The sequence below is a fragment of the Macaca thibetana genome, chromosome 6 (assembly GCF_024542745.1).
Source record: "Macaca thibetana thibetana isolate TM-01 chromosome 6, ASM2454274v1, whole genome shotgun sequence".
Classification (NCBI taxonomy): domain Eukaryota; kingdom Metazoa; phylum Chordata; class Mammalia; order Primates; family Cercopithecidae; genus Macaca; species Macaca thibetana.
Genome location: NC_065583.1, coordinates 176,329,257 through 176,355,087, shown reverse-complemented (window position 1 = coordinate 176,355,087; position 25,831 = coordinate 176,329,257). Strand labels below are relative to the sequence as shown.

The window sequence follows — 25,831 nt, the reverse complement described above, 5'->3', positions numbered from 1 at the left end:
AGTGTTGGCCTATTTTGTCATCATGGAGCAGCCTGCGGTGTTGCCCGCTGTTTTGTTGTGACAGCTGGGCAGGGGCTTCCTGACGTCTTCCTCCGAGTGGGAGGTGCTTTGTGAGACTTGGGTTTCTTGTTCAGACGCTCAACACAGAGTTCAAATCCCATTGTGAAGTCATCACCTGGCACCTGCACCTCTGTATCCAGAACCAAGCGGGCGGCACACCCTTCAGGTCGGTGGGAGAGAGGGCCTTCGGGTCGCCGGCACCTGACTTTCCAGCAGCCTTGTCCCGCCGCCTGCGACCACCAGCTCCTCCGCTCTCTCCGTCGGTCATAACATCTTACTGCTCCCCTCACCCACTGTTGAGTTGATCTTTGACAAGCGTTTATTTTGTATTTTCACGGCACCTGTGACTTTTCTTTTTGGAGACTTTACTGATCGAAAAACGTGGCTTTGCAGCCCAGCAAGCCTCTAGGTCTGAGGCTGCATCCTTCTGGTGTGGCTTTCCTCCTGAATCAGGCGTGGTGTGATGGCATCTGGGGAAGAACACGCAGCCTCTGGTTTGAACTGGACCCTGGATAGTGGTTCAACCTTCCCACACCTGTGACAGCCAACAAGATAGACACAGATGTGTGAAACGCTCTACAGCCACCTGAAGAAGGTAGAAATTCTACAACAAAATTAACTGGGGAAAAAAACCTAGGGAGAAAACAGGAAAGGAAAGGTGTTGCCCAGAAGAAGCCTCTTGCAGTGTGGATGGGAACCTGCCACAGCTGGGCTTGGGCCAGGGGCCCACGGTGTTGCTGGGCACTCGGGCCCCTTCTGCTGTCCCCAGCCCCGCTTCCTTCCAGCCAATGGCTCTGTGAGCTGCCTTTTGTCTGCATTTCTTGCAGGAATATGAAGGGACCAGACCAGGATCGCCCCATGTCAGGAGAAGAGCGTCCCCAATCCCCAGCCCCTACCTCATGGGCTAAATCACCCCACGTGGGAGGCTGGGAGGCACATTTTTGTGTGAGTGAACTACTCTGAACAGAATCATAATTGCACTGGTAAGGAAGAATGGAAAGTTGTCTCAAAATAAAGGGGGATCAGGTGTCTGGTCCACTTGTTTTTAGAAGCGTATTTCAGGAAAACATTAAGAAACAGAAAATACTCAAGCTGGTTAAGCCATTCAAGAGCCTAGAAAGGGATGGAAAGCTGTTCAGTTAATTCTGAGAGGTTAGGAAAACGCTGGTGCAAAAATACGATGCAGGCAGCTCAAAGGAGAAACGCAGCCTCTTCTCCCCTGTGAAACTGCACAAAACAATTCCAGATAAAATAATAGCAACTGACTCCCATCTGTGTTATAAAAGCACGGGCCGCTGCAGTTACAGTGGTCGAGGAGTAAGGTGAGACTCCGATGTTGGGAAATACCCATAAAATTAACTTAGCAAATTAATATACTAAAGGAGGAGAGTGGCAGCTTGTAGATGATCCTGATTAAACAGGCAATAATAATGTTTCTTAATATAGGCACCAGTTATTGAAAAGCTTATCTCTGTCCCAGTGATTTGAGGTGACAGCTTTTTCAGGCATCAAATTTCCATTTCTGCTTGGACCCGTTTCCGGACGTCCCATTCTAGTCCATTGGTTGATGTGTCTGTTCATGCTCCACGATTTAATTATAGAGGACTGACAGTATTTCTTAGATGTTGAATAAGATGCTCCTGTCTTCTGGCTTTTTTTTTCTTCCTGTGCTTTTGTAGCTATTGTTGCATATTTATTTTCATATTTAGTATAAACCTACCAGCTGCGTAATCAGTTTGATGCTATGTTTATTAATTAGTATTACAGCATATTGATGGATTCACTCAGGAGGAACAGGCGTCTGTAGGATGTTGACTCATCTTGCGCACTGAGGTGTGTCTTCCCATTTGTTCAAATATAATTATGCAAGATTGAGGTGTGTCTTCCCATTTGTTCAAATATAATTATGCAAGATTGAGATATGTCTTCCCATTTGTTCAAATATAATTATGCAAGATTGAGGTGTGTCTTCCCATTTGTTCGCATATAATTTTTTGTGCCTCTGGAGATGTTCTGAAGTTTTCTTCATATAGGTTTTGCACACGTCTTAAGTTTATTTATAAGTACTTTAGCTTCTTTGATGTTTTTGTAAATGGGGCTTTATCTACGATTGTGTATCCTAATCTGGCCGTTTTCTAGTTTGTAAAGGTTATGGATATCTGTATGTTAATTTTGTACTGAATTATTTTATTGGGGTTATTTTATTTTATTTTATTTTTTTGAGACAGAGTTTCACTCTTGTTGCCCAGGCTGGAGCACAGTGGCACGATCTCGGCTCACTGCAACCTCCACCTCCCAGGCTCAAGCCATTCTTCCTCCTCAGCCTCCCTAGTAGCTGGGACCACAGGCACGTGCCTCCACACCCAGCTAATTTTGTATTTTTAGTAGAGACGGGGTTTTTCCATGTTGGCCAGGCTGGTCTCGAACTCCCGACCTCAGGTGATCTGCCCGCCTCAGCCTCCCAAAGTGCTGGGATTATAGGCGTGGGCCACCGTGCCCGGCCTTATCTGGGTTATTTTATCATGGATTCTCCTGGGTTTTCCAGATGTACTATGATGTTGTCTGCAAAGAGAGACAGTTTCACTTCTCCCCAGTCGTTGTACGTCCTGTTGACTTTTCATGTCGAATTGCATCAATCCATACCTGCAATACCATGTCCGATGCCGTGGGAGGGAGATGGCAGGCTGCTGCTTTAAAGGCCCACATGGCGAATATTTTAGGCGTTTTGGGCTGGGCTGTCTCCACCCTTGGCACCCCACTTTGCGGTTGTCGTACAAAAGTATCCATAGACAGTGAATAAACGCGTGGGTATGGCTGTGTTCCAGTGAGGCTGGGTTTACAAAAGCACGTGGCAGGCCACAGTGGGTGCCATGCTGGAGGCCATAGTTGCACCCCTTGTATGGGTGGTGGTGGGAACCCCTGTTCCTTGATCTTACTGGAAACACCTGGAGTATCTCCCTATGAAGTCGCTGCCTTAGGAATGAGGTGCACACACACACCTGTTACCTGTGAAGAAGGTATTCAGTAATTCTATTTTCTCGAGCCTTTTTCTTTTTTTTCAGGAATAATTGTTGAATTTCATTGAGGGCTTTTTCACCATATACGGAGATAATCATTTTTCCCCTCAGATCTGTAAATATGGTCTATTACATTAATGGACTTCCTAATACTGAACCAACTTTTCATCCTTGGATTATATCTGCTTGGTTATTGGTGCATTATTTTCCTAATGTGAAACTGGAGTCTATTTCTTAATATTTTGTTTAGCTCATTTGCATCAATATTCAAAGGTGATATTGGTGTGTCATTTTCTTTTTTAATTTACTCTCCATATCAGAGTTAAGTGTCAATGTTACACTTCTTAAAAGGACTAGAAATTTTCCTTCACTTTCTGTGCTCTGGAACCATTTACGGGGCATTGAAATTATCTGATCTTTGAAGATTTGGTGGAATTCCATGTTACAACCATCTGGGCCAGGTGCATTTTTGTGGGGGTAATCCCTTGATAACTTTCTCTATTCCTTCTACAGGAGTTGATCTTTTAAGCTTGCTATCTCTAATGGAGTCAATTTTTATAAATTATGTTTTCCTAGGGAAATATATACTTTAGGTTTTCAAATGTATTTGTATATAGGTCTTTCTCCCACTTTTATTCAATCACTTGCCCTCTGCCACACCCAGGGAACCACTTTCTGATATTTATTACTGTAGATTAGTTTGGCCTGTTCTTAGGTGTCATATAAATAGACTCTTAAGTTAATGAACTTTTGCATCTGATTTTTGTTTAACGTAGTGTTTTTGCAATTCATTAATGTTTTTGCATAATCAGTAGGTTTAAAAATTTTTTAATTGTGTAACAGTATTCCATTTTATAATTATTCTGCAATTCATTTATCCATTATCCATTATCCATTTGATAGTTGCTAGAAATAAACCAGCTTTATTTCTAGCTTTTGATTATTATGATCAAGGCCACTGTGAACATCCTTGTTCCAGGCTTTTTGTGAACGTGCACATTTCCCTTGATGAAATACTAAGGCTGGAACTCCTGGGTTGTAGGGCAGATGTGCACTTGCCTTTATGAGAAACAGCAGGACAGTTTTCCAAAGTGACTGTAGCATTTTACATTCCCACCAGTCACACTCTCGCCCTTCAGTATTCCGTACTGTCGGTCTTTCTGACAGTGGCCACCCTGGAGTGTGGAGCAGCATCTCGATGAGGTTTTAACTTGCACGTCCCTGGTGGCTAAGGATGCCGAGTGTATTTTCATGTGTATGATGGGTGTTACTCTATCTCTTTGGTAAAGTATCTGTGCAAACATTTGTCCCATTGTTTAAAATTTTTTTTTTAAAATTGTTGATTTGTAGCAGTTCTTATAGATTCTGGATAAAGTCCTTTATCAATGTGCTGTGCATATTTTTTCTCTGTGGCTTATCTCTTCATTTTTTACGGGCATTTTAAAATAAAGCCCAATTTATCAAGTTTTTTCTTTACAGGTTAGGGTTTTTGTATCCTACCCAGATCCACCGACCTCAAACTCGTGAGGGCATTTCCTGGGTTTCTTCTGGAAGCTTTGTGGTTCTGGGCTTTGTGTTTGTGTCTGTCATAGGTCTTGAGTTAATTTTGTGTGTGTGGCATGAGATAGGAGTCGGGGTTCATTTTTCCATACGAATCTCCAGCTGTCCCAGCCACGCTGTTTCAGACCTTCCTTCCCCACTGACTGACCTAGTGCCTTGGCTGAGGGTCAGCTTGTCTAGCCTGACCTTGTCCTGCTGACCAGAGCTTTATAGGAAGCCATGAAGTCAAAATAATTTCCACAATTTTGTTCTTTTTTTTAACAGGATTTCTTTCTTTTTTTTTTTTTGAGATGGAGTCTCACTGTGTCTCCCAGGCTGGAGTGCAGTGGCGTGATCTCGGCTCACTGCAAGCTCCGCCTCCCGGGTTCACGCCATTCTCCCGCCTCAGCCTCCCAAGTAGCTGGGACTACAGGCGCCCGCCACCACGCCCGGCTAGTTTTTTTTTGTATTTTTAGTAGAGACGGGGTTTCACCATGTTAGCCAGGATAGTCTCGATCTCCTGACCTCGTGATCCACCCGCCTCAGCCTCCCAAAGTGCTGGGATTACAGGCTTGAGCCACCGCGCCCGGCTTAACAGGATTTCTTTAGCAAGGCTAGTTCTTTTGCAATTCCATAACTATTTTATTATTTTATTATTGTAGAGACAGAGTCTCACTCTGTCACTCAGGCTGGAGTGCAGTGGCGTGATCTCAACTCACTGCAACCTCAATTTCCCAGGCTCAAGCAATCCTCCCACCTCAGCCTCCCAAGTAGCTGGGACTACCGGTGTGCACCACCATGCCCAGCTAGTTTTTAAAGTTTTTGTTGTTTGTCTTTTGTAGAGATGGGGTCTCACTATGCTGCCCAGGCTGGTCTTGAACTGCTGGGCTCAAGCAATTCTCTCACCTTGGCCGCCCAAGGTGCTGGGATTACAAGCATGAGCCACCACGCCCAGCCATAAAAATTTGAGAATCAGCTTGTCACTTTCTATAAAAAGAAAAAAAAAAAAACCTTTAAAATTATGATTGGGATTGCATTATATCTACAGATCAATTTAGGGAGATAGGACAATCCTAACTACATTGAGCCTTTCAGTCCAGGAACACCGTATATCTCTTAGTTTATTCAGGTATTTTCTCAGTGATGTTGCATTGTTTTCAGTATACCAGCCTTGCACATCTTTTGTTAGATTTATTCCTAGGTATTTTATGTTTTTTGATTGGGGCCTGGAGTTTTCTTTGTGGGAAAGTTTTGTTTAGAAATTCAATTTATTTAATAGATATTAGGTTATTTAGATTTTCTAGTTCTTCTTATATCACTTTTGTTAATTTGCATATTTCAAGGAGTGTTTCCTGTTTCACTTAAATTGTTTAATGTGTTAACTATCATTTTTAGTATTTTCCTGCTATCCTTTTAATATTTGTAGGACCTGTAGTGATGTACTTTTAAACTCCTGGTGTCAGTGATTTCTTTTTTTTCTTGGTGAGTCTTGCTAGCAGATTATCCGTTTTATTAATCTTTTCAAAATTTTCAAAAATTCGAGTTTTGGCTCTGTTAATGGTCTCTATTATTTGACTGTTCTAAGCCATTTTCATGGATTTTTGACTCTTACCTTTATTTTTTCTTTCCTTTTCCTTACCTTAGATTTAACTGACTCTTCTCTCTCTAGTTTCTTGAGGAGGGACTACATACTTTTGAAACAGTCATTTTAAGCTCACTGGGATTTGATGCTGACTCTTTTGCTTGTGTACAATTGGAAGTTTGTTACACTTCCTGTGTCCTCATTATGATGCAATTTTGGGTCTGTGTAGCCGCACTTGTTCTTACCATTCTCCATCATTTTGTGGAATGTGCGGGGGGAATTTGGATTTAGGTAACTGCCATTATCCTTGGCTGCCTGGGAGTCTTCAATACCGGTATTTCAAAAGCTCTTAGAAATTGATATTTATAAACCCTAATAGAAAAATTAGCACATGACATACATAGGGCAGTTTACCAAAGAAGAAATACAAGTTACCAGTGAATGTAGGAAATGTGTTTCAATCTCATTAGTAATCAAAGAAATGAAAACTATAACGGTAAAATAATTTATCTCTTTTCAAAAATAATATATCTGTTTTCAAATTGGCAAAGATTTCAGAAAAAGAAAGGAAAATAAAAGTACCCAACATGGTCCAGATTTGAGGAAATTAGTGTATAATATACGGCTGATAGCCACAAACATCATGGGAGTCTCCGAATGTCTGTGTTTTAAAGACACAGATGGAAACATTTATGAAAGCCGTGTCCAGGTGACTCTGCCCCCTCACCCCTGCCTCACGCAGGATGTGAGACTGGGCGAGACATTCCACCTGGTAGCCTGTGCTTGCTCAGTGCCAGCGGCCGTTGCTGCCGTGGACAGATCCTGCGGCTCAGAGGCCACCGTCTTTCCTGCATCCTCACCAGTGACGGCCCCGGGAAGCTGCTGCAGGGTGGGGCTGCGCGGCTCGCTTCTCAAATAAAGGAAAACGTCACATCAAGCACAGCACAGCCACATCCTTGCCTTCTCCATCTGCTCCCTCCAAAATCCCACAATAGTTACGGCTGTAACTAAGATGTAATAATCATACAAATATTGTGAATAACATACACGGCTGAATTTAACATCAAAATGAAATGAATTTCTAGAAAGTATTTTAAGATGCCATAGTTAATGTAAGAAAAAATAAAGAACTTGCATACACTAACAATAAATAAATCAACGTGGTGTTAAAATCTGCCCCGTTTCATCTACCATCTCCGCAAAATGTGCCCACACTAGAGGGTCTTCAGAGTGAGGTGGACCAGGCCTTCCAGAAGCACATCACCCTCATCTTAAGTGGGTCCAGAGAATGGAAGGAAAGGGGCAGGAGTGACTCATGTCTTGATGGTTGTGTATACCGTGTGCAAAATACGCAGAGAAACTACAGGCCAAGTTTAAACATAGATGGATAACCCCTAAGTGAGATTAATCAATTCCAAGAGCATATTAAAAAGTCATGATTAAAGAAGCTTACCTCATAAAGTACAAGAATGATGCACCATCAGAAAATCTGTCAATCACACACAAAATAAAAATTGTGATTGTTTCAGTAGATGCAGAAAAACACTGATGGAGTTCAATATTTTTCTCTCTCTTTTTTCTTGAGACAGAGTCTCACTCCATTGCACAGGCTGTAGGGCAGTGGTGTGACCTCGGCTCACTGCAACCTCCACCTCCCGGGTTCAAGCAATTCTCCTGCCTCAGCCTTCCAAGTAGCTGGGATTACAGGTGTGCACCACCACACCCGGCTAATTTTTGTACTTTTAGTAGAGACGGGGTTTCACCATGTTAGCCAGGCTGGTCGATGGAGTTCAACATTTTTCATAATAAAAATCCTTAGAAAAGCAAAGAGTATTCCAGACAGTGTGTGGAAGGAGGTACATGGGGGGAAACGTCTGCAGAGGAAAACGGAGAGCTCCTGCCTTGTCTTAGGTACCAAGTCTCACTGTCGCGCCAAGACAAGGTGCATATTTTATAACACATAATTTTATATTTATTAGAAAAGGGAGGCCAGGCGCGGTGGCTCACGCCTGTAATCCCAGCACTTTGGGAGGCCGAGGCGGGCGGATCACAAGGTCAGGAGATCGAGACCACGGTGAAACCCCGTCTCTACTAAAAATACAAAAAATTAGCCGGGCGCGGTTGTGGGCGCCTGTAGTCCCAGCTACTCGGGAGGCTGAGGCAGGAGAATGGCGTGAACCCGGGAGGCGGAGCTTGCAGTGAGCCGAGATCGCGCCACTGCACTCCAGCCTGGGCGACAGAGCGAGACTCCGTCTCAAAAAAAAAAAAAAAAAAAAAAAAAAAAAAAAAAAAAAAAGAAAAGGGGCCGTGTAAACCATGGCTACCTTCTCATGTTGCCTGTTAACTTGGAGCCTGTGACAAAATGGTAATAAATAAACAAAAAGTGGGCATTTCTAGAGGTTATGAATATGGACTACAAAACAGAAGAATATTGTTGAAAATTTAAGCAAATGATGCTTGCACTTTTTCATTTTGGGTGAGCCAATTTGATTTTTTTTTGTTTTTTCTTCTAGTCTCTTAATGGCTTTGCTCTGGTCGTGAGTGCAGAAGGGACGATATTTTATGCGTCAGCAACGATCGTGGACTATCTGGGCTTCCATCAGGTAAATGAAACCAGAATAACCCTCCAGTCTGTTAAGTGCTAGGCTCTCTTCCCTTTGTAAATGTTTGTTGTCTTCAAGGTTTGACAAATGTCTAAAATCGGGTTTGTCCTATCACTGAACTCTGAACTCTTACCAGATAAAGATCTCCACACTCCAGCTTTGTCCAGGGCAGTGTTTCTTCCAGCCTGGGTTCGGGGTCTCGGGGTGAGGCCGCTCAGTGTCGGGGTGTTCTGGTCTAAGGGAGCCGCGGCGCCCGGACAGCAGCCTGGTCTCCTCTGGCTCGGGCACTCCGCTAGGTCCCCTGCCCCAGCAGCGCCATCCCGTTCATCCACTCCCAGTCAACGTCTTAACGTCTTCCCGGTGCACTCAGGACACAGCTTGTTCTGGAAATGCCCTTCCTGACGTGGGAGTGGTTCGCTTGGAGTGCTGCCCAGTCAGCCCCAGGTGGATGACTCCAGACTTCCAGGCCGAGAATGGGGTTGAGGCCTCGTCAGATACCAAGCCCTGGAAGGGTAACTCACCCAGGAAAAGGTACGATAAAAAAATCCCACCCGGTCAGGCGCAGGGACTCACGCCTGTAATCCCAGCACTTTGGGAGGCCGAGGCGGGTGGATCACCAGGTGAGGAGATCGAGACCAGCCTGGCCAACATGGTGAAACTCTGTCTCTACTAAAAATACAAAAATTAGCTAGGTGTGGTGGCAGGCACCTGTAGTCCCAGCTACTAGGGAGGCTGAGGCAGGAGAATAGCGTGAACCCGGGAAGCAGAGGTTTGCAGTGAGGTGAGATCGAGCCACTGCACTCCAGCCTGAGTGACAGAGTGAGACTCCGTCTCAAACAAACAAACAAACAAATCTGACTCGAGGCCAGGAGGGGAGCAAGGGAGCTGTTTTTCTGTCTCGAAAGGAGCTGGGGTCCCTCACGGAAAATCAGATGCCGGTTGTAGAATTAAGATTTCTCCCACTGCACGGCAAGGACTCCCAGGATCTGGATCTCAGGCATACTGCAGACTGATGAGATGACTGGAGAACCCAAAGAAGCAAAAATGGGGCCCTTTATCTGCACTTTCACAAGCCAATCCCACAAAAATACCCACCCTGCAGATGAGCTCACGGTGCGAGTAATAAACCCAAGGAAGCCATAGATGGTGAGCAGGAGCCAGCAGACAGGTAAACAAACCCTGATTCCTGGAAGAACTTAAGGAACAAAGCCGTCCAAAGGAAACTGGCAAACAAACAGATTTAAAACAATAAAAGATAAAAGCAGCAGTATAAAGAAAGCACAGCATATGATGAAAAAAATAACAGATATGTTTGAGAAAGATCAAAACAAAACTTTGAAAAATAGAGAGTTGTGTATTAGGGTTCAGTCTGGAGACAGAAACTCTGCAGAAATTTGAACAGTTTTATATAGAAAGACTTACGATGGGTTTAGTGTAAGGAAGTGTTAACCAGTAGCACCAGCTCAGCAACAAAGGACTAAAAGGACTCTGAGGACACAGATACAGCAACAGAAGGTCAGCAGTGTGCACAGGGCCCAGGCAGGGGCCATCTTGGAAACCCCAGCCCCACTGAGGCTGAGAGCCAGACCCTCGGTGGCACAGGCTGGGGCCATGACCTGGGCAGTGGAGAAGTTCCCAAGATGTTCAGGCCAGGGCTGGCTGGTAGGAAGCTTCCCTTTGGGACCCAGGTGAGATGCGCACCTGGAGGCTGCTGGGCGCTGGGGGAAGCTGTGACACTGCGGGGTGCACACCAGTGGAGCGGGAGGCCCCAGGGGAAGCCCTGCCCCCTGCAGTGCCCAGCACCTCTGCCTGTGAGGAAATGGTCCCAGAGCCAGCATTCACGCCGAGCGAGAGGCAGCACATGGGGTGATTAAAGTGAAAAATCCCCCTGCTCAGGTGGGAAGCCTAGGGCTGAATCCCCCCGTCAGGTGGGAAGCCTTGGGGCTGAATCCCCCTAGTCAGGTGGGAAGCCTCGGGGGTGAATCTCCTGGTCAGGTGGGAAGTCTAGGGGCTGAATCCCCCCAGTCAGGTGGGAAGCCTCGGGGCTGAATCTCCTGGTCAGGTGGGAAGCCTATGGCTGAATCCCCCCGGTCAGGTGGGAAGCCTCGGGGCTGCATCCCCCGGTCAGGTGGGAAGCCTCGGGACTGAATCCCCCGGTCAGGTGGGAAGCCTCGGGGCTGAATCTCCTGGTCAGGTGGGAAGCCTATGGCTGAATCCTCCCGGTCAGGTGGGAAGTCTAGGGGCTGAATCCCCCCGGTCAGGTGGGAAGCCTACGGCTGAATCCCCCTGGTCAGGTGGGAAGCCTTTAGGGGCTGTGCAGGGCAGCAGTCAGTGGAAGCCACAAACCACCCCGCTCACCCACACTAGTCCCTGACAAGTCATTAGAATTCATGTCTGCCCAGGCCCTGAGGCTGCACAGAGTTCTATCCAGTTTCCATGAGAGCCAGGATTTTGAATTTCCCCACAGCTGAAGTCACTGCTGCCTGCTGGTGACTCTGCAAAGCAGCTCCTCTAGTCTGCCCCTAAGTCCAACCTCCTGCCTCTGAGCCCAGGCCGGTCTCCCTGTGAACTGCAGGGACCGTGTGACCGCCGGGCTCATTGCAGTGAGCTTGTTTTCTGCACCGTGGCTCTCTCTGCACACTGGATGCCTCCTCCGGATGGCCTCTCCCCCAGCGTCCACGTGAAGGTGCAGCTCGTCAGCACACCTGGGCCGGCCCTAGTGGAGGACGCAGGGGGACATGGCTGTGTGCAGGGCGAGGAAGCACCGTGCAGTGGGCATGGCTGCCAAGGGGTGTCCAGGCCACTGTCCTGTTGGGAACGCAGTGCAGGTTGGAGACACAGCTCTGCTGTCCCAGTAGCGACCTCGATGGCTCTGAGCCTCATTTCCTGTGCCCACACCATGGCCAGCAGCGGTGTCTGCCTGCCAGGCTGTGGCCAGACCACAGGGCCACTGAGCAGGGGAGTGCTGGAAAAAGCCCTGGTGCCGGGCGCTGCGTCTCCCACCACAGAGGGACATCACTCTAGGCGGCTGCTGTTGACACCGCGTGACCACAGGCTTTGTTGAGTGTGCCCTGGTGTCTGTAGTTGGGGCACTTTCATCTCCTGACGTGCCCTATGAGAGGGGACCTGGAGTGACGACTGGTGGGTCCCTCATTCCCACAGATGGCACGAGCATCTGGGTAGCCACCCGGCATTCTCTTCATCTCCATCTTCTGTGCTCCAATCCCATGGAGCTGCCCGTGGGATTTTTCCTTTACACGCAGAGAGCTGTGGAGTGAGTCCGTATGCGTTTGCTGGGCTTTGGTGCATCCTTCACTGAACAGGGGAGCACTCGAAGGACAGGACGTGGGCAGACATGAAGGTGTGGCTCGGTGACTCTGTCAACCTAAGCAGAGCAGCTTCGGCGTGGTCTGTGTGTGCAGGGCCTGAGTCTAGAGACGGCCGCTTGCTCTGCCTTTTGCATGCTCAGAATCACCGTCAACTCTAGTCACTGCATCCTGAGCTGCCCTGAGTTCTCCAGTCGCACCCAGAGCCGCTGCCTTTAGCCATGGCTCGATGGTCTCACTCCGGGGTTCGGCTCTGGGGACAGGGGCAGGTGCCGTACAGAGCAGCTCTGATTCCAGGTCAGAGCTTTTGCTAATTGGGCTTTCTGTTTTCTTGGCGCTTGGTCATTTCCCCCCAAGCATGAGAAGTTAAAAAAAGAAAAAAAGTTTCGCCTTGATTGTGAGGAAATTGGTTCCAAATGCCATTAAATCAGGCATTGTCTCTAGTTTATGCAAAATATCTCATGAAAATATTAGAACAGCTTTGTGCTTGTGTGAGTTTATTGTGCAAAACGCTTTACAAAAAGTCAGGAACCAATTATTCCCGGTCACAGCGTGAGTGCATGATTTCAGTGTCTTCAAGCTCAGCAAGCTTAGTGAGGAATAAATGGCTTTAGGTGTATATTTTAGTTGCCATTGCCACTTGTTGATTCAAGAAGTTGTTCGTTCTCTCAAACATTAGAGCTCGTCAATCAGAGCAGTTAGAATCCCACAGGCATGGTTAGCCGATGTGTGCAAGCTTTTGCACAAAAAGGTAAAAATGTTAGCTGCTAGAGTGAGCAGCATATTAAAATTGGAAATGATTTTGTTCTAAACTCCCTAAGTGGTGGTGTAAAGCTAAAATAAAGACTGTCTGTACTTGATGAAAGGAGGGTTTGTTTTTGTACGATTTGGATAATGTTAATGTCGTGCTCTCCCCCTCCCACTTCTCCCACCGTGTATCTTGATGTCACTTTGTAGGAATCAGACTTTAAAAGATTAAGACAGACTTAGGGCAGACATGCCACACTGATGATTAAAACACAGAACTTTGTTTCCTCAACCTAAACAGGATTTACGTTTCACCCTGTCTTCAGATTTGCCTCAGTTGGAGAACTCTTTCCAGCTCTGCTGCGCACGCCTGTCTTGAGCAGCAGCCCTTTCTCACTTGTTGAATTCCCTTTCGTTACCTGACTGCGGGGTTGGAGATGATGGATGAGGCACTCGGGCAGGCCTGGGGCTGCTCAGGGAGGGTGCTGGGGGTTCACCTTCCGGGGGCCTACAAAGCTCAGGGTTGCCTGTGGAAACTCATGCGAGGACCATTTCGGTGTGGGGCAGCATGGGGTCGCCAGCACGGGGCTGCGGCTGCTCTGGTGCAGGAGGAGGCGCACTCCGCGGTGAAGAACTGGAGAGCGAGCGAGCTCCGGAAGATGCAGGGCCTCATGATCTGGTGCAGCACCAGCTACTGTGAGGACAGCCGGGTGCCCATGCAGCAGGTGCACCCAGGCCTCCAGCACTGCCATGTGTCTCTGGTGCAAGCCCAGGCCTTGGTGACTGGTGAGTTGGAGAAGTCCCAGGACCGCTGGGCTTGGGGCACCAGGCCTTGCAATGACAAAGCCGGATTCCCAACATGCAGGGAGTGAGGGCTCCAGGTGAAGCAGCAGCTGCCAGCCACGTGACCATGGTTGCAGATGACCTCGTGTGCCTCACCCTGACCATGACCGCAAAGATGGAGGAGGCTCTCTCTTCTACTGGGAAATAAGTCTTTGCCTGGGGCCGTTGGGGCTGAGGACAAGCATCTATTTTTTAAAAGGAATGGGAATTTTTTTTTCTTTTTTGTTTTTTTGAGACAGTCTTGCTCTGTCATCCAGGCTGGAGCGCAGCGGCACAATCTTGACTAACTGCAACCTCTGCCTCCTTGGTTCAAGCAAGTCTCCTGCTTCAGCCTCCTGAGTAGCTGAGATTACAGGTGTGCGCCACCAGACCTGGCTAATTTTTGTATTTTTAGTAGAGACAGGGCTTCACCATGTTGGCCAGGCTGGTCTTGAACTCCCAACCTCAAGTGATCCGCCCACCTTGGCCTCCCAAAGTGCTGGGATTACAGGCATGAACCACTGTGCCTGGCTGGGAGTTTTAGTCTTTTAAGCAACATTTATAAATGAAGAAATTAGGGATGGCAGCAAGTGTAAGGGGAATGTCGGTTGCCTCTGGACACTGGTTCCTCTGCGTTTCAGTTTTAAAAAGCTGGCACTAAAACATGTCAGAGCTCACACAGGAGTGTTTGGAGCCGTGTTTCCCATTGTCCTGGCAGAGCCGGGGCCCTCCAAGGTGCCCAGCTCTTACTGCACGGGGACCAACAGGCTGGCCGGCAAGAGCTGATGGGGTTGGTGTTTCTGTTTGTTGCCAGCCCCATTTACCGGAAGTGTCCCCACACCATTTTCCATAAGCTGTGAAACAAATGTCGTAAGATCTCTAACTCAGAAGGGGAAAGAAACCTGGGTCTTTGTTTCCTTGGTTTTGTGTTACGTATGCCCGGGTGGAACGTGGATTTGTGTTACGTATGCCTGGGTGGAACGTGGATTTGTGTTACGTATGCCCGGGTGTAACGTGGATTGGAAGATGTGGAACCCAGAGGTAGAGTGGTTTGGATAAGAACTCTGAAACGTTCCTTGTGGATCCCCTTTTCTGGCCATCGGGTTGTGGATGTGTATTTGTTAAACTTCTCACACGCTGCATCCTTCAGCCTGGAGACCCTGCGGAAACAGGAGAGGCGACGCCGCGGTAGGGGACGCCATGGTGGTTATGTAGCTAAGCTCCCTCTGACGGGCCCTGAGGCTGCCGCCATAGAGCAGCAGAACCGTGCAGTTCCTGGAGGAGAAGCGGGTTTTGATTGCGAAATATTCCAGTATCCGGAGTGAACACTAAAGGAGGAGCTGTGGCTACTTGATGATAAGAGAGCTGTGAAGTCCTGGGTTTGGGAAATCCTGTTTTCGTGGAACAGGATGGGATGGAAGCCTAAACCCCGCATTGCTTCCTAGCCCCTGAATTAACAGAGCCCTAGGAAGACAATCCCCTGGTAACAGGAAGTCAAGGAGAAAGAGGGAGCCCTGAGGCTGGGAGGAGCTCACCAGACACTGGCTGCCGGGGCATTGGCAGCTGAATGGAGGCGGCGCTGCAGGCGCTGGGCGAGCTGCATCCCTGCAGGAGGAAGCCGGTCTTGAGTCCTGGCTCACACCACAGACAGCTTCAGGGCATGATGGAAGTTTCCAGAAGTAACAGCAGAGCTAGATCTATGAGGAAAGATTTCTCAGGAAAAAGCCCTCCCCACGCAGAGAGGACGGTGGGTTGGGCCTCGTGGTGTCCATCAGGAGGGCAGGATGGCAGTGGGACACCTTGCATGAAAGGCGGCCCAGAAAGGACTGGGCAAGGCAGCTGGACAGCTCAGTGGGGATTCCAGAAAGAGACACCTCCGGGCCGCAGGCATGCACCCACGGACGCACACGCCCATGCACGCACGCACCCACGGACGCACGCACGCACGCACGCACGCGCCCCTGCACGCACGCACCCACGGATGCACGCACGGACGCACGCACGCACCCAGGGACGCACGCACGCACCCACGGATGCACGCACGCACGCACTCACGCAGGCACCCGCGCACCCACACACGCCACACACGCTGGCACTGCTGAACACGTGAAATATACAAGATGGTCCTTCTTATGGTTCAGGACTTGGAAAGTTGAAACCGTAGCAAGAAGCATGGCCTATCCACCGCAGTGACTAAAAGATAAAGAGGAAAAGGACAAACACTGGCCAGAAGGTGCAGCCGCTGGAGTGTTCGAGCCTTAACTGGAAGAGGAGCTTCCCCGCCTGGGAGGCTGCGGCTGGCGCCCGGCTGTGCCGGTCAGGAGGCCCTTGCAGACCCAGGGCCTCCTTGTGCACAGCGCCCATCCCGCGGTTCAGCAGCTGCCTCACGGTCGCGATGCCGATGCCGGGCAGGGGGATGCTGGCGGGTACCCTCCCTCCACGTGGAGTCCGCGGCGCAGAACCAGCCCCCACACGGAGGGCGCCCGACTCAGAGGCAGAAACAGCCTTGCGGGTGCCGGCGACGCCCTGTGGCCTCATCTGGGTGGGGTCCCGCGGGGTGTTTTCTTGAAGGTGACTCACCCAACTGTGTGTTCCTGATTGGGCGCTTGTTGGCCTAGGTTACTCTCCAGTTACGAGTCCTTAGAAAGGCCCTGAAGGCAGCCGCGAGGAGTACACGGGGTCGGGGGGAAGCTGGCGCGGCCCGTTTCACCTGGAGGGGTCTCCGTTCCTCTGTATGATGGCAGAGCCCGGAGGAGTGCACTGGGGGGAGGCTGGCGCAGCCCGTTTCACCTGGAGGGGTCTCCGTTCCTCTGTATGATGGCAGAGCCCGGAGGAGTGCACTGGGGGGAGGCTGGCGCAGCCCGTTTCACCCCGAGGGGTCTCTGTTCTCTGTACTCGGCTCGCCGTGACAGCGCATTCTCAGAAGGGAACTGCGGAGGCACAGGCGGTTGGAGTCCAGGCCCTTGAGTGAGGGCCTCCCCCTGCCAGCCTCCTGAGGCTGTGTCTCGTCTTGTTCCGGGAGCCCCGCGGGTCCTTCCCACTGGGTTGCCTGAAGATGCTCGTCCCTTTAGCGTGAGTTTATTATGTTCCTCTGAAGTCTTGATTCTTAAGGAGCTTCCCCTCCAGTTAGGAAGAACCACTTGGTTATTATCATGATAACAAATGCCACTTAGAGTTAGGTCACCCTGAAAGAGTCCTGAGGTTCTAGCAGCCCCTGGCAGGGTTAATTATTCGGGGGCGGGGTGGGAGTGTGCGGGCCAGGCTGCAGGTGCAGATGCCTGACTTTCTTCAGTTAGGAGAAGGGAGAGGGTGGTGGGATGGCCGGCCTTCCTCAGGCGCAGACACGCTCACGGGCAGTGGTGACAGTTGGGTCCCCCTTGAAGTCAGTCTTCGTGGCACACAGTGTCAGCCTCTGTCGCCGGACATGGACCCTGGGTGCCTGTGAGGGTCAGCCTCTATGTCAAGGCCCAGATTTGCTTCTGAGCAGGTGGAAGGATAGCGGACTAGAGAGAGGCCTGTGAACTGTCCTTGAGACTTCATGAAAGTGGGTGAAGGTTGAGGCCTGGGTGTCAGGAAGGAGGAAACCACCAACCATAAGATGTGAAGTGATGGGAAACGGAGTCACAAAGAGTCTAAGTCGACAGGAAAGTGGATGTCTTGGCCCCACAGTGTCTGTGGCCCAGAAGATGCCCATCTCTTAGCCTCCCGCTTGCCCTCAAAGGCTGGATGTGGGCACCACTTGGTGGGCAGACGGATGGGCAGGTGCTCCAGGCAACTCAGACAGGCGTCTTCCCAGGAGGGAGCGGGGGCTCGGGGTCAAGTGCTGTCTTTTCAGTGGGATTCTTTCCCTGTGGCTGTGACTTGCTTTGACAAGTGGAGTGGAAGTTTTTCGGTTACTCATCAGTGGAATAAAGTGTGTAAAGCCACTTGGGGTAAGGCTGAAATAACCTTGCTGCGCTATTTCAGACAGACGTCATGCACCAGAACATTTACGACTACATCCACGTGGACGACCGCCAGGACTTCTGCCGGCAGCTCCACTGGGCCATGGACCCTCCCCAGGTGGTGTTTGGGCAGCCCCCGCCCTTGGAGACAGGTGGGTGTCTGGGGTCCAAGTGAGTCACCAAAACCTAGAGCAGGTCACATAACACGTCACTGCCTCTGGAAATGACCCTGTCGTGCCTTCTTGGTGTGCTTTGCCTTCCACATTGACCTTAGCGCCACATTTCACCTTTCTTCAGAGACCTCCTCCCGTGTCCCTCGCTGTCCTCTGGTTGGGCTGCACCAGCTCCGTGTGGCTCGAGTGTGCTTCACTCCTGGTTGCTTGCCTGGGCTCTGCCAGGCTTGAGGTCACCGCCATTCTTGTCACCTCATCACGAGCTGCAGTCCTGGCCTCTTGTTTTGCAAACTCCCCTCAAGTCTCATGTCTGCCAGGAAGTTTCTTTGCTTCATACTAGAGTTATCCGATAAAAGTCCCTGAAAGATGGTTGCTACTCAGAGTCGGTTGCCCCTTTTCACAGAAGACCTCTGCACAGGGCTTGCCCCCAACCTCCCTGTGGCTCTGACTGGTAAGATGAGTCTGGCAGGTGTGGAGCTCCTTGACAGGCAATGACAGGCAGGGGCTCTGCTGGGACAGTTGCATCTGGGCTCTGAGGAGAGGCGACACCTGCCTGGGGTCCTGTGCAGAGGGTGACTCCTGGGTTCTCTCACATATATCCACAGAAGCCTAAAATAATTCACGAAAAGTTTCCACCACTACCTCATGTGACAGTATGATTGACCTTAAATCAAACAGCAAAGCCCAGGCACCTACATGGAAGACCCTTTTATAAAGCTAAAAACAAGCAAGATGAAACCATCGGTCCATCGTCGTGCATGCGCATGTACTTTAAAGGCAAGGGATGATGAAGGCAAAATTTGTCCGAGCGACGTCTAGAAGGATGCTGGGCGCATGAGGTGCGCGCAGTGATAGGGTTTACATGACCTTGCATATGAGAGCCATGGGTGTGTTTGTTGCGTGCTCTGCGCATGCAGTTGTGCGTGTGACCTGTGTGTTTTGGCTTCTCCCACCACCACGCCCCTTGGCCACTATGGTCTGCAGGAGATGACGCCATCCTGGGGAGGCTTCTCAGGGCCCAGGAGTGGGGAGCAGGCGCACCCACCGAGTACTCAGCCTTCCTGACCCGCTGCTTCATCTGCCGTGTGCGCTGCCTGCTGGATAGCACCTCGGGCTTCCTGGTGAGTGTGTGGGCCCCTGGCAGGGGGCTCCCGACATCTGGGGTGCATTCTGCCCTGGGGCGGAAGGAAACAGAGGGCAAGAGGAGGTGGGGGCGTTAACCCACGTGTCCCTGGTAGAGGGGCGAGGGCTGGCGCTGAGCTCTGTGCACGCTGGGATGGTGCGGGGCCTTGATGGCTCTGAGCATGCGAGGGGATGCGTGATGAGTCAACTGTAAGGCCTGCTGTGGTGGACAAGCCAGGTCGATGAAAATGTAAAACTCTGCAGTAGGTTTATACTCTAGTAGTTTCTTTATTTGTAACTTATTAAAATATTTTTTAAAATGTGCCCCACCTCTGCCAAGGGCTGGCAAGCTGGGAGAGCCTCTGGCTGTGGCTGGCATGAGTGGCTGAGCCCACGGCTTCTGCTGAGCTTTTTGGTTTCACCCTCTTCTCTTGCAAACGGATACTTGGGATTTTCACTTGTGCTATTTGACTATTTCTTTTTCCAGCTCCTCATTGAATCAGAGAAATCCTCCCCATTGGACATGTCAGGGCAAAGGCCTCCCACCCTGTCCCAGACGCCTGCCGACCTTTCAGACCCCTGAGGCACTGTACTTCCCCTGGGTCGCAGCACAGTCAACCCTGGGTCACGGCCCCTGAGAGGCCCAGTGGTGGCCCCTGCTGTCTCCTGGCTGCAATTCAATGCCACAAGGCCCTCTCACCCCAGCACCCTAGCTGGGCAGGCCCCTTGGGCTCAGCTTTCCACCCATATGTGGACCCATGACCTCCTGGGGACCTCGGGTGCCAACCATCCCCACGGCAGAGGCACCTGTGGGTCTGCCTGTTTCTGTCTCTTTCCCACCCACTGGGTGCCTGGTGGAAGGACCAGCTCTCCACAGGCCCTAGATCTGCTGCCACAAACATGCCCCAGGGCACAGCTTTCATTTAGGTAACTAGTGACAATAAAGTTTTTTTTTTTTGAGACAAGAGTCTCGCTCTGTTGCCCAGCCTGGAGTGCAGTGGCGCGATCTCAGCTCACTGCAAGCCCCACCTCCCAGGTTCACGCCATGCTCCTGCCTCAGCCCAGCCTCCCAAGTAGCTGGGAGTATAGGCACCTGCCACCACGCCCGGCTAATTTTTTGTATTTTTAGTAGAGACGGGGTTTCACCATTGGTATTTTGTTCTATATTTTGTGGAAATTAAGATACTTACTTTTATTGGCTAAGGAATGTTGTTCATTTTTAAAAATTATATAACCAATTCATGGTTAATTAAAAACTCTTATTTCTAGATGACACAAAATTGGAAGGATTTTACTGTGCAGCCAGTGGAATATAGTTTAAAATGAAATTGTCAAAGAACTGAATGGAGGAAATAAGCCAGAGAAATTAGATTGACGCTAAAATGTTGCAATGAGGTTTATATGAATAAGTGTCTGATTCTGTTTTCCCATTAAAATCCATTCATCCACAGCACCATAAAGGGCTCCTGTATTGACAGAGAACATACCAAGACTCTGCAGGACCTCACAGCTCTTCCCAGCTTCCACCCTAAGTGGTGCAGTCTGGGCAATGCGGGTGTCATGGAAGCTCCCTCATGCCACAGGGCCAGCTGAAAATGGTAGTCTTTGAGATTCGGCTGAAATTAACTGGGGAGCTTGAAGTCAGCCGTGTTGGGAATATTTATACTAAAGAAATTAGCAAACGCTGCATATCTGGGAAGTTTTCCCCCGGAGAGCTAGATGTTAAACATTTTCCAGCACACCACTGCCTTGAATCCCCCACACCAATTATGTGAGTGCTACACAGCAGGTGTTTATTATTTGTTTAATATATCCATGGACAGATGGAAAGATGGATGAATGGATGGGTGAATGGTTGGATAGATGGGAAGATGGATGGATGGATGGATGAATGGATGAGTGGGTGGATGAATGAGAAGATGGATGGGTGGATGGATGGATGGGAAGATGGTGGATGAATGAGAAGATGGATGGGTGGATGGATGGATGGGAAGATGGTGGATGGATGGATGGATGGATGGATGGGAAGATGGATGGGTGGATGGATGGATGGACAGATGGAAAGATGAATGGATGGATGGATGGATGGATGGATGAGTGGGTGGATGGATGAGAAGATGGAGGGATGGATGGATGGGAAGATGATGGATGGATGGGAAGATGGATGGGTGGATGGATGGATGGACAGATGGAAAGATAGATGAATGGATGGATGGATGGTTGGATAGATAGGAAGATGGATGGATGGATAGATGAATGAGTGAATGGATGAATGGGAAGATGATGGATGGATGGATGGATGGGAAGATGATGGATGGATGGATGGATGGATGGATGAGTGGATGAGTGGATGGATGGATGAGAAGATGGAGGGATGGATGGATGGGAAGATGATGGATGGATGGATGGATGGTAAGATGGATGGGTGGATGGACACATGGAAAGATAGATGAATGGATGGATGGTTGGATAGATGGGAAGATGGATGGATGGATGGACAGAAAGATGGATGAATGGATGGATGGATGGTTGGATAGAGAAGATGGATGGATGGATGAGTGAATGGATGAATGGGAAGATGACGGATGAATGGATGGGAAGATGATGGATGGATAGATGGATGGATGGATGGATGAATGAGAAGATGGATGGGTGAGTGGATAGATGGACAAATGGAAAGGTGGATGGATGGACAGATGGATGGATGGACAGATGGATGGGTGGGTGGTGGGTGGATGGATGGATGGATGGATGGATGGATGGATAAATAGACAGATGGGTGGATGGATAAATAGACAGATGGGTGGATGAATGGCTAGACGGACAGATTGATGGGTGCATAGATGGATGGGAAGATGATGGATGGATGGATGGATGGATGGATGGATAACTAGACGGATGGGTGGATGAATGGCTAGATGGACAGATTGATAGGTGGATGGATGGATGGACGGATGGATGGATGGACAGATGGATGGGTGGGTGGGTGGGTGGATGGATGGATGGATAAATAGACGGATGGGTGGATGGATGGCTAGACAGACAGATTGATGGGTGCATGGATGGATGGGAAGATGATGGATGGATGGATGGATGGTAGATGGGAATATGATGGATGGGTGGAAACATGGATAGATGAATGGATGGGTGGATGGATGAATGGATGGGAAGATGAACAGATGGATGGGAAATGGATGGATGGAAACATGGATGGATGGATGGAAAGATAGATGGATGAAATAAGGATAGAGAGGGGGTGGAGCCACACTGTGGGGTCATTCTTCCATAGAAGGCAGTACCCCTGAAGGCCTTTGGTAAACAAGTAAATGATACATCAGCCTTCCGTTTGTAGAGAGATATTTTATTTTCTTTTATAACAAACTCCTAGGTTACTTGCTGGCTTTTAAAATCACACTGTACACCCTAGATAAATAAAACCAAGTTGTGCCTAAATTTTATCATTACAAATGAAGAATTCAAAATTTGTAAATGGCGTGTTAAAGCTGAAACAATCTTTGGAGATAATCCACTCCTGCAAATTCCTGCCAGAGGGTTGGCCGCTGGCCCAGCTGTGGGTGGGTGGCAGGTCCCGCAGGTGCAATTCATGCCCACCTGTGCATGGCGTGGCGCACATGAACGTGCACAAGCACACACGCAGGAATGAACCGGTCAATCAAAGGCAGTCGCCACGACTCCAGAGAAACTGGGAGTGGGGGATGGTTTCAGGATGACTCAAGCACATGGAATCACTGCGCAGGCCCTGGAGTCGCAGGCTTGGCAGCTGCTGCTCTGCTGTCCCTAGCCGCTCATGGTGAGCTGCCTCCCTGTGAATTCCAGCCACTGTCACATCCTTGAGTTCTGTGTCCTGTGACCACCTTGCCAGGGCACTTTGTGAACACGCCTTCCTCTCTATCTTTAAAACACCAGACGATGCAGTTTCAAGGAAAACTGAAATTCCTGTTTGGACAGAAGAAGAAGGCACCGTCGGGAGCCGTGCTCCCCCCGCGACTGTCGCTGTTCTGCATTGTGGCGCCCGTTCTCCTCCCCTCCACAGCGGAGATGAAAATGAGGAGTGCACTTCTGAGGGCAAAGCCCAGGGCAGACACCGTAGCCACCACAGATGCAAAGTGAGTACAACTCGCCCTTCACAGCCGCATGGTGCCTGCTGGCAGCCACCACAAAATGCCTCCATGCTCAGTACTTTCTGTGTCTTCTTTCTTCATTTCCAGCCAGTAATAAAGTAAGTTTTGTGTTGTAAAAGTCATCACACAACATAGGCAGCAACGATTAGGTGAAACAATGTTTTTCAAACTCATTTGCAAACTGGCCCCAAACGTTGCCTGTATCGATTCATTCCTAAATCATCCTGTTACAGAACCAGTTTCAGAATAAGTGGCCTGACCCTGTGTCCTCAAGGGAATGGGAGGTTTGCTGTGGCCCCTGCCTTTCTCCACCTCTGGGCTGCCCGCTCTTCGCACTGTCTGTCCATGGACAAGTGGAGGTGGTTCCTGGCTGCAAGAGATGCCGGAGAAATGCGTCCCTGGTGGGCAGATGGAGGGTCAATGGCACAGCTGCCCTCCAGCTGGTCCTCGTCCCTGGCCAAGCCAGTCCTATCCCACAGCTTTCTCAGCCTTTCAGAAGTAGAAAACACCCTGTGGGTCCCCGAGCTTGTTGGTACTAGGGACCAGTTTAGTGGAAGACAATTTTTCCATGGACTGGGAGTGGGGAGATGGTTTCAGGATGATTCAAGCACATTGCCCTTACTTACTGTGCATTTCATTGCTGTTTTATTACGTTGTAATATATAATGAAATAATTATACAACTTGGCATAATACAGAATCAGTGCTAGCTCTGAGCTTGTTTTCCTGTAACTAGGCGGCCCCATGGCGGGGGGTGATGGGAGACAGTGACAGATCATCAGGCATTAGATTCTCATAAGGAGCTCGGACCTAGGGCCCTCCCTCACATGCACAGTTCACAACAGGGTTCACGCTCCTGTGAGAATCACGGCCCAGCTGAGCTGACAGGCGGCGGAGCGCCAGCGGTCGTGCGAGCAATGGGTAGTGGCTGGAAATACAGATGAAGCTTCACTCGCTTGCCCATGGCTCACCTCCGCTGTGCAGCTTGGCTCCTAGAGGCCATGGACGGGTACCCATCTGTGGCTGGGGGCTGGGGACCCCTGCCCTCGGGGATTCATGTCTGCAGTTTCCTAGAATGCGTTAAGTCTGTCTTGCGTGCTGAGAGAGATGTAAATGCTGTGTGTATAGAAACTGTGTGTTCTGCCTGCTGGGAAGACACCAGTGAGGTAGGGCTGGGGCTGCCAGGATGCCAAAGATCCAACTTCCTCTCAGAGGATTGTGCAGGACACCTTCCCCGGCCACCTGGGGGCAAGTCACTGCTCTTGCCACTTCCTCCTGGGACAGCCTGGTGGGGTGGGGGCTGAATGCAGGGCGGGGGCTGAATGCAGGGCAGAGGGGTGGTCTGGGCTGGCCCTGCCCCCTGGCCCCTGGCCCTCAGCCCCCGGGTCCTTGGCTGTTGGTGAGGTGCTCCTGCTCTGTGACTCCGAGACCCCCCGACTTGTCCTACTCGGCGCTGCAGGCCCAGGCCCTGGTAACCAAGCGCAGCTCAGCCTGCCCTGCGATCCTGCAGCCGCTATTGGGCAGCCCGCTTTGTTCATGGCCTCCCCACTCTGTGGGTAGCAAATACCGAGTGGGAAAGAAATGTTAGCAGGCATCGAATTCAGCTCCCCAACCCGGTGGGAATCTCTGCCATGGCCCCCAGGAGTGATTGGCTGAGGCTGCACAAACCCCACACAGAAAACATTGCTGGGTCCAGACAGAACCTTGAGAACAGATTCTTCCTGGTGTGACTCGAATCTCACTGCCTGGGGTTGCCATGGCCCTGTCTTGGCTGAGCGCTCTCTGCTCTATTTGCCTTGCCCCTGGGTTATGGTTTCCAGATATGTCCTGATTCCGATGCTTCTCCTCTGCGCGCGGACAGCACCCGGGACGTTCACAGCAGGTGGAGCCGTGCGGACTGGAGACGTCCCCGCCCTGTTCTGGGCACTGGCTTCACTGATGTACCTGCTGTGGCACGCGCGTTAGGGCGATCCTAAGTTGCAGTGACGTGCATGGCCTTGTAGTCTGACTTTGGATTCTACCTGCATTCCTTAACTTCCCTTAGTATTAAATTTCATTCTTTTAGATGCAGTCTCGATTGACCTTGTCAGAGTCCAGGCTCCCGAACTAGTTTGAGATCTGGGACTCAGCAGCACCCAGCACGCTGCCGTCCCTCCCGTTCTTTGGCGCCTTTGACGGGCCAGTGCATCCTCTGTATTCACACCCGTGCCCTCCATGGGAGCCCCAGGACCCACCACTGCGACCCCTCTGGGAGGACCCCGTCACACACCTGCTGGCTTCCTGATGCAGAGGATATGGCCGAGGGCCCTTTCTCCCCTGGGTGCCTGCAAAGGAGGACCTTGGAGGCTCTGGGGCCGCCGGCTCAGTGTCCAGGGTTGACCGTGAAGGGCTTCCATTGCAGGCCCCGAGGCCGCCTTCCCGGCACTCACAGTGCTCTCTGTTGTGGGCGTGAGTTCCATCCTCACCTTTGACCGCTCTAAGATAACCATTTAGACAGCTCTGCAGTCTGACAGCAGCAGCCGTTATTTGAAGGTTTTCACGCTGCGTTGGTTTCCACGTTCGTTATTCATTTCTGCTCATGAGCGGCTTCTGCCTGGGCCCTGCCAGCCCCACCTCACTGCTGCTGTCTGAGGGTGGACAGAGGGCAGCTCCAGGGACGGCCAGGACATGGGCCAGCCTGCTGAGGCCCACACATCTCTGCAAGGTTTTAAATTAAATGCATGTACCTCATTTTAAAGGATGGAAATGTAAAGTG

General features: G+C 50.2%; 3 protein-coding genes across 4 annotated transcripts in view; 2 read left to right on the top strand and 1 right to left on the bottom strand.

Moving 5' to 3' along the window:
- The window catches only part of CCDC127 (coiled-coil domain containing 127), a 417,207-nt gene that overhangs the window by 180,619 nt on the left and 210,757 nt on the right, over positions 1-25,831 (bottom strand). The window lies entirely within an intron of this gene.
- EXOC3 (exocyst complex component 3) overlaps positions 1-25,831 on the top strand; it is a 145,060-nt gene that overhangs the window by 81,791 nt on the left and 37,438 nt on the right. The gene's annotated exons all lie outside the window — the stretch shown is intronic.
- The window catches only part of AHRR (aryl hydrocarbon receptor repressor), a 112,623-nt gene that overhangs the window by 79,737 nt on the left and 7,055 nt on the right, over positions 1-25,831 (top strand). The window contains exons 5-8 of the mRNA XM_050795374.1: positions 8,712-8,801; positions 17,663-17,792; positions 18,798-18,934; positions 22,863-23,062. Coding sequence (XP_050651331.1) covers positions 8,712-8,801; positions 17,663-17,792; positions 18,798-18,934; positions 22,863-23,062 — 557 coding nt within the window. The remainder of the gene's footprint in view (positions 1-8,711; positions 8,802-17,662; positions 17,793-18,797; positions 18,935-22,862; positions 23,063-25,831) is intronic.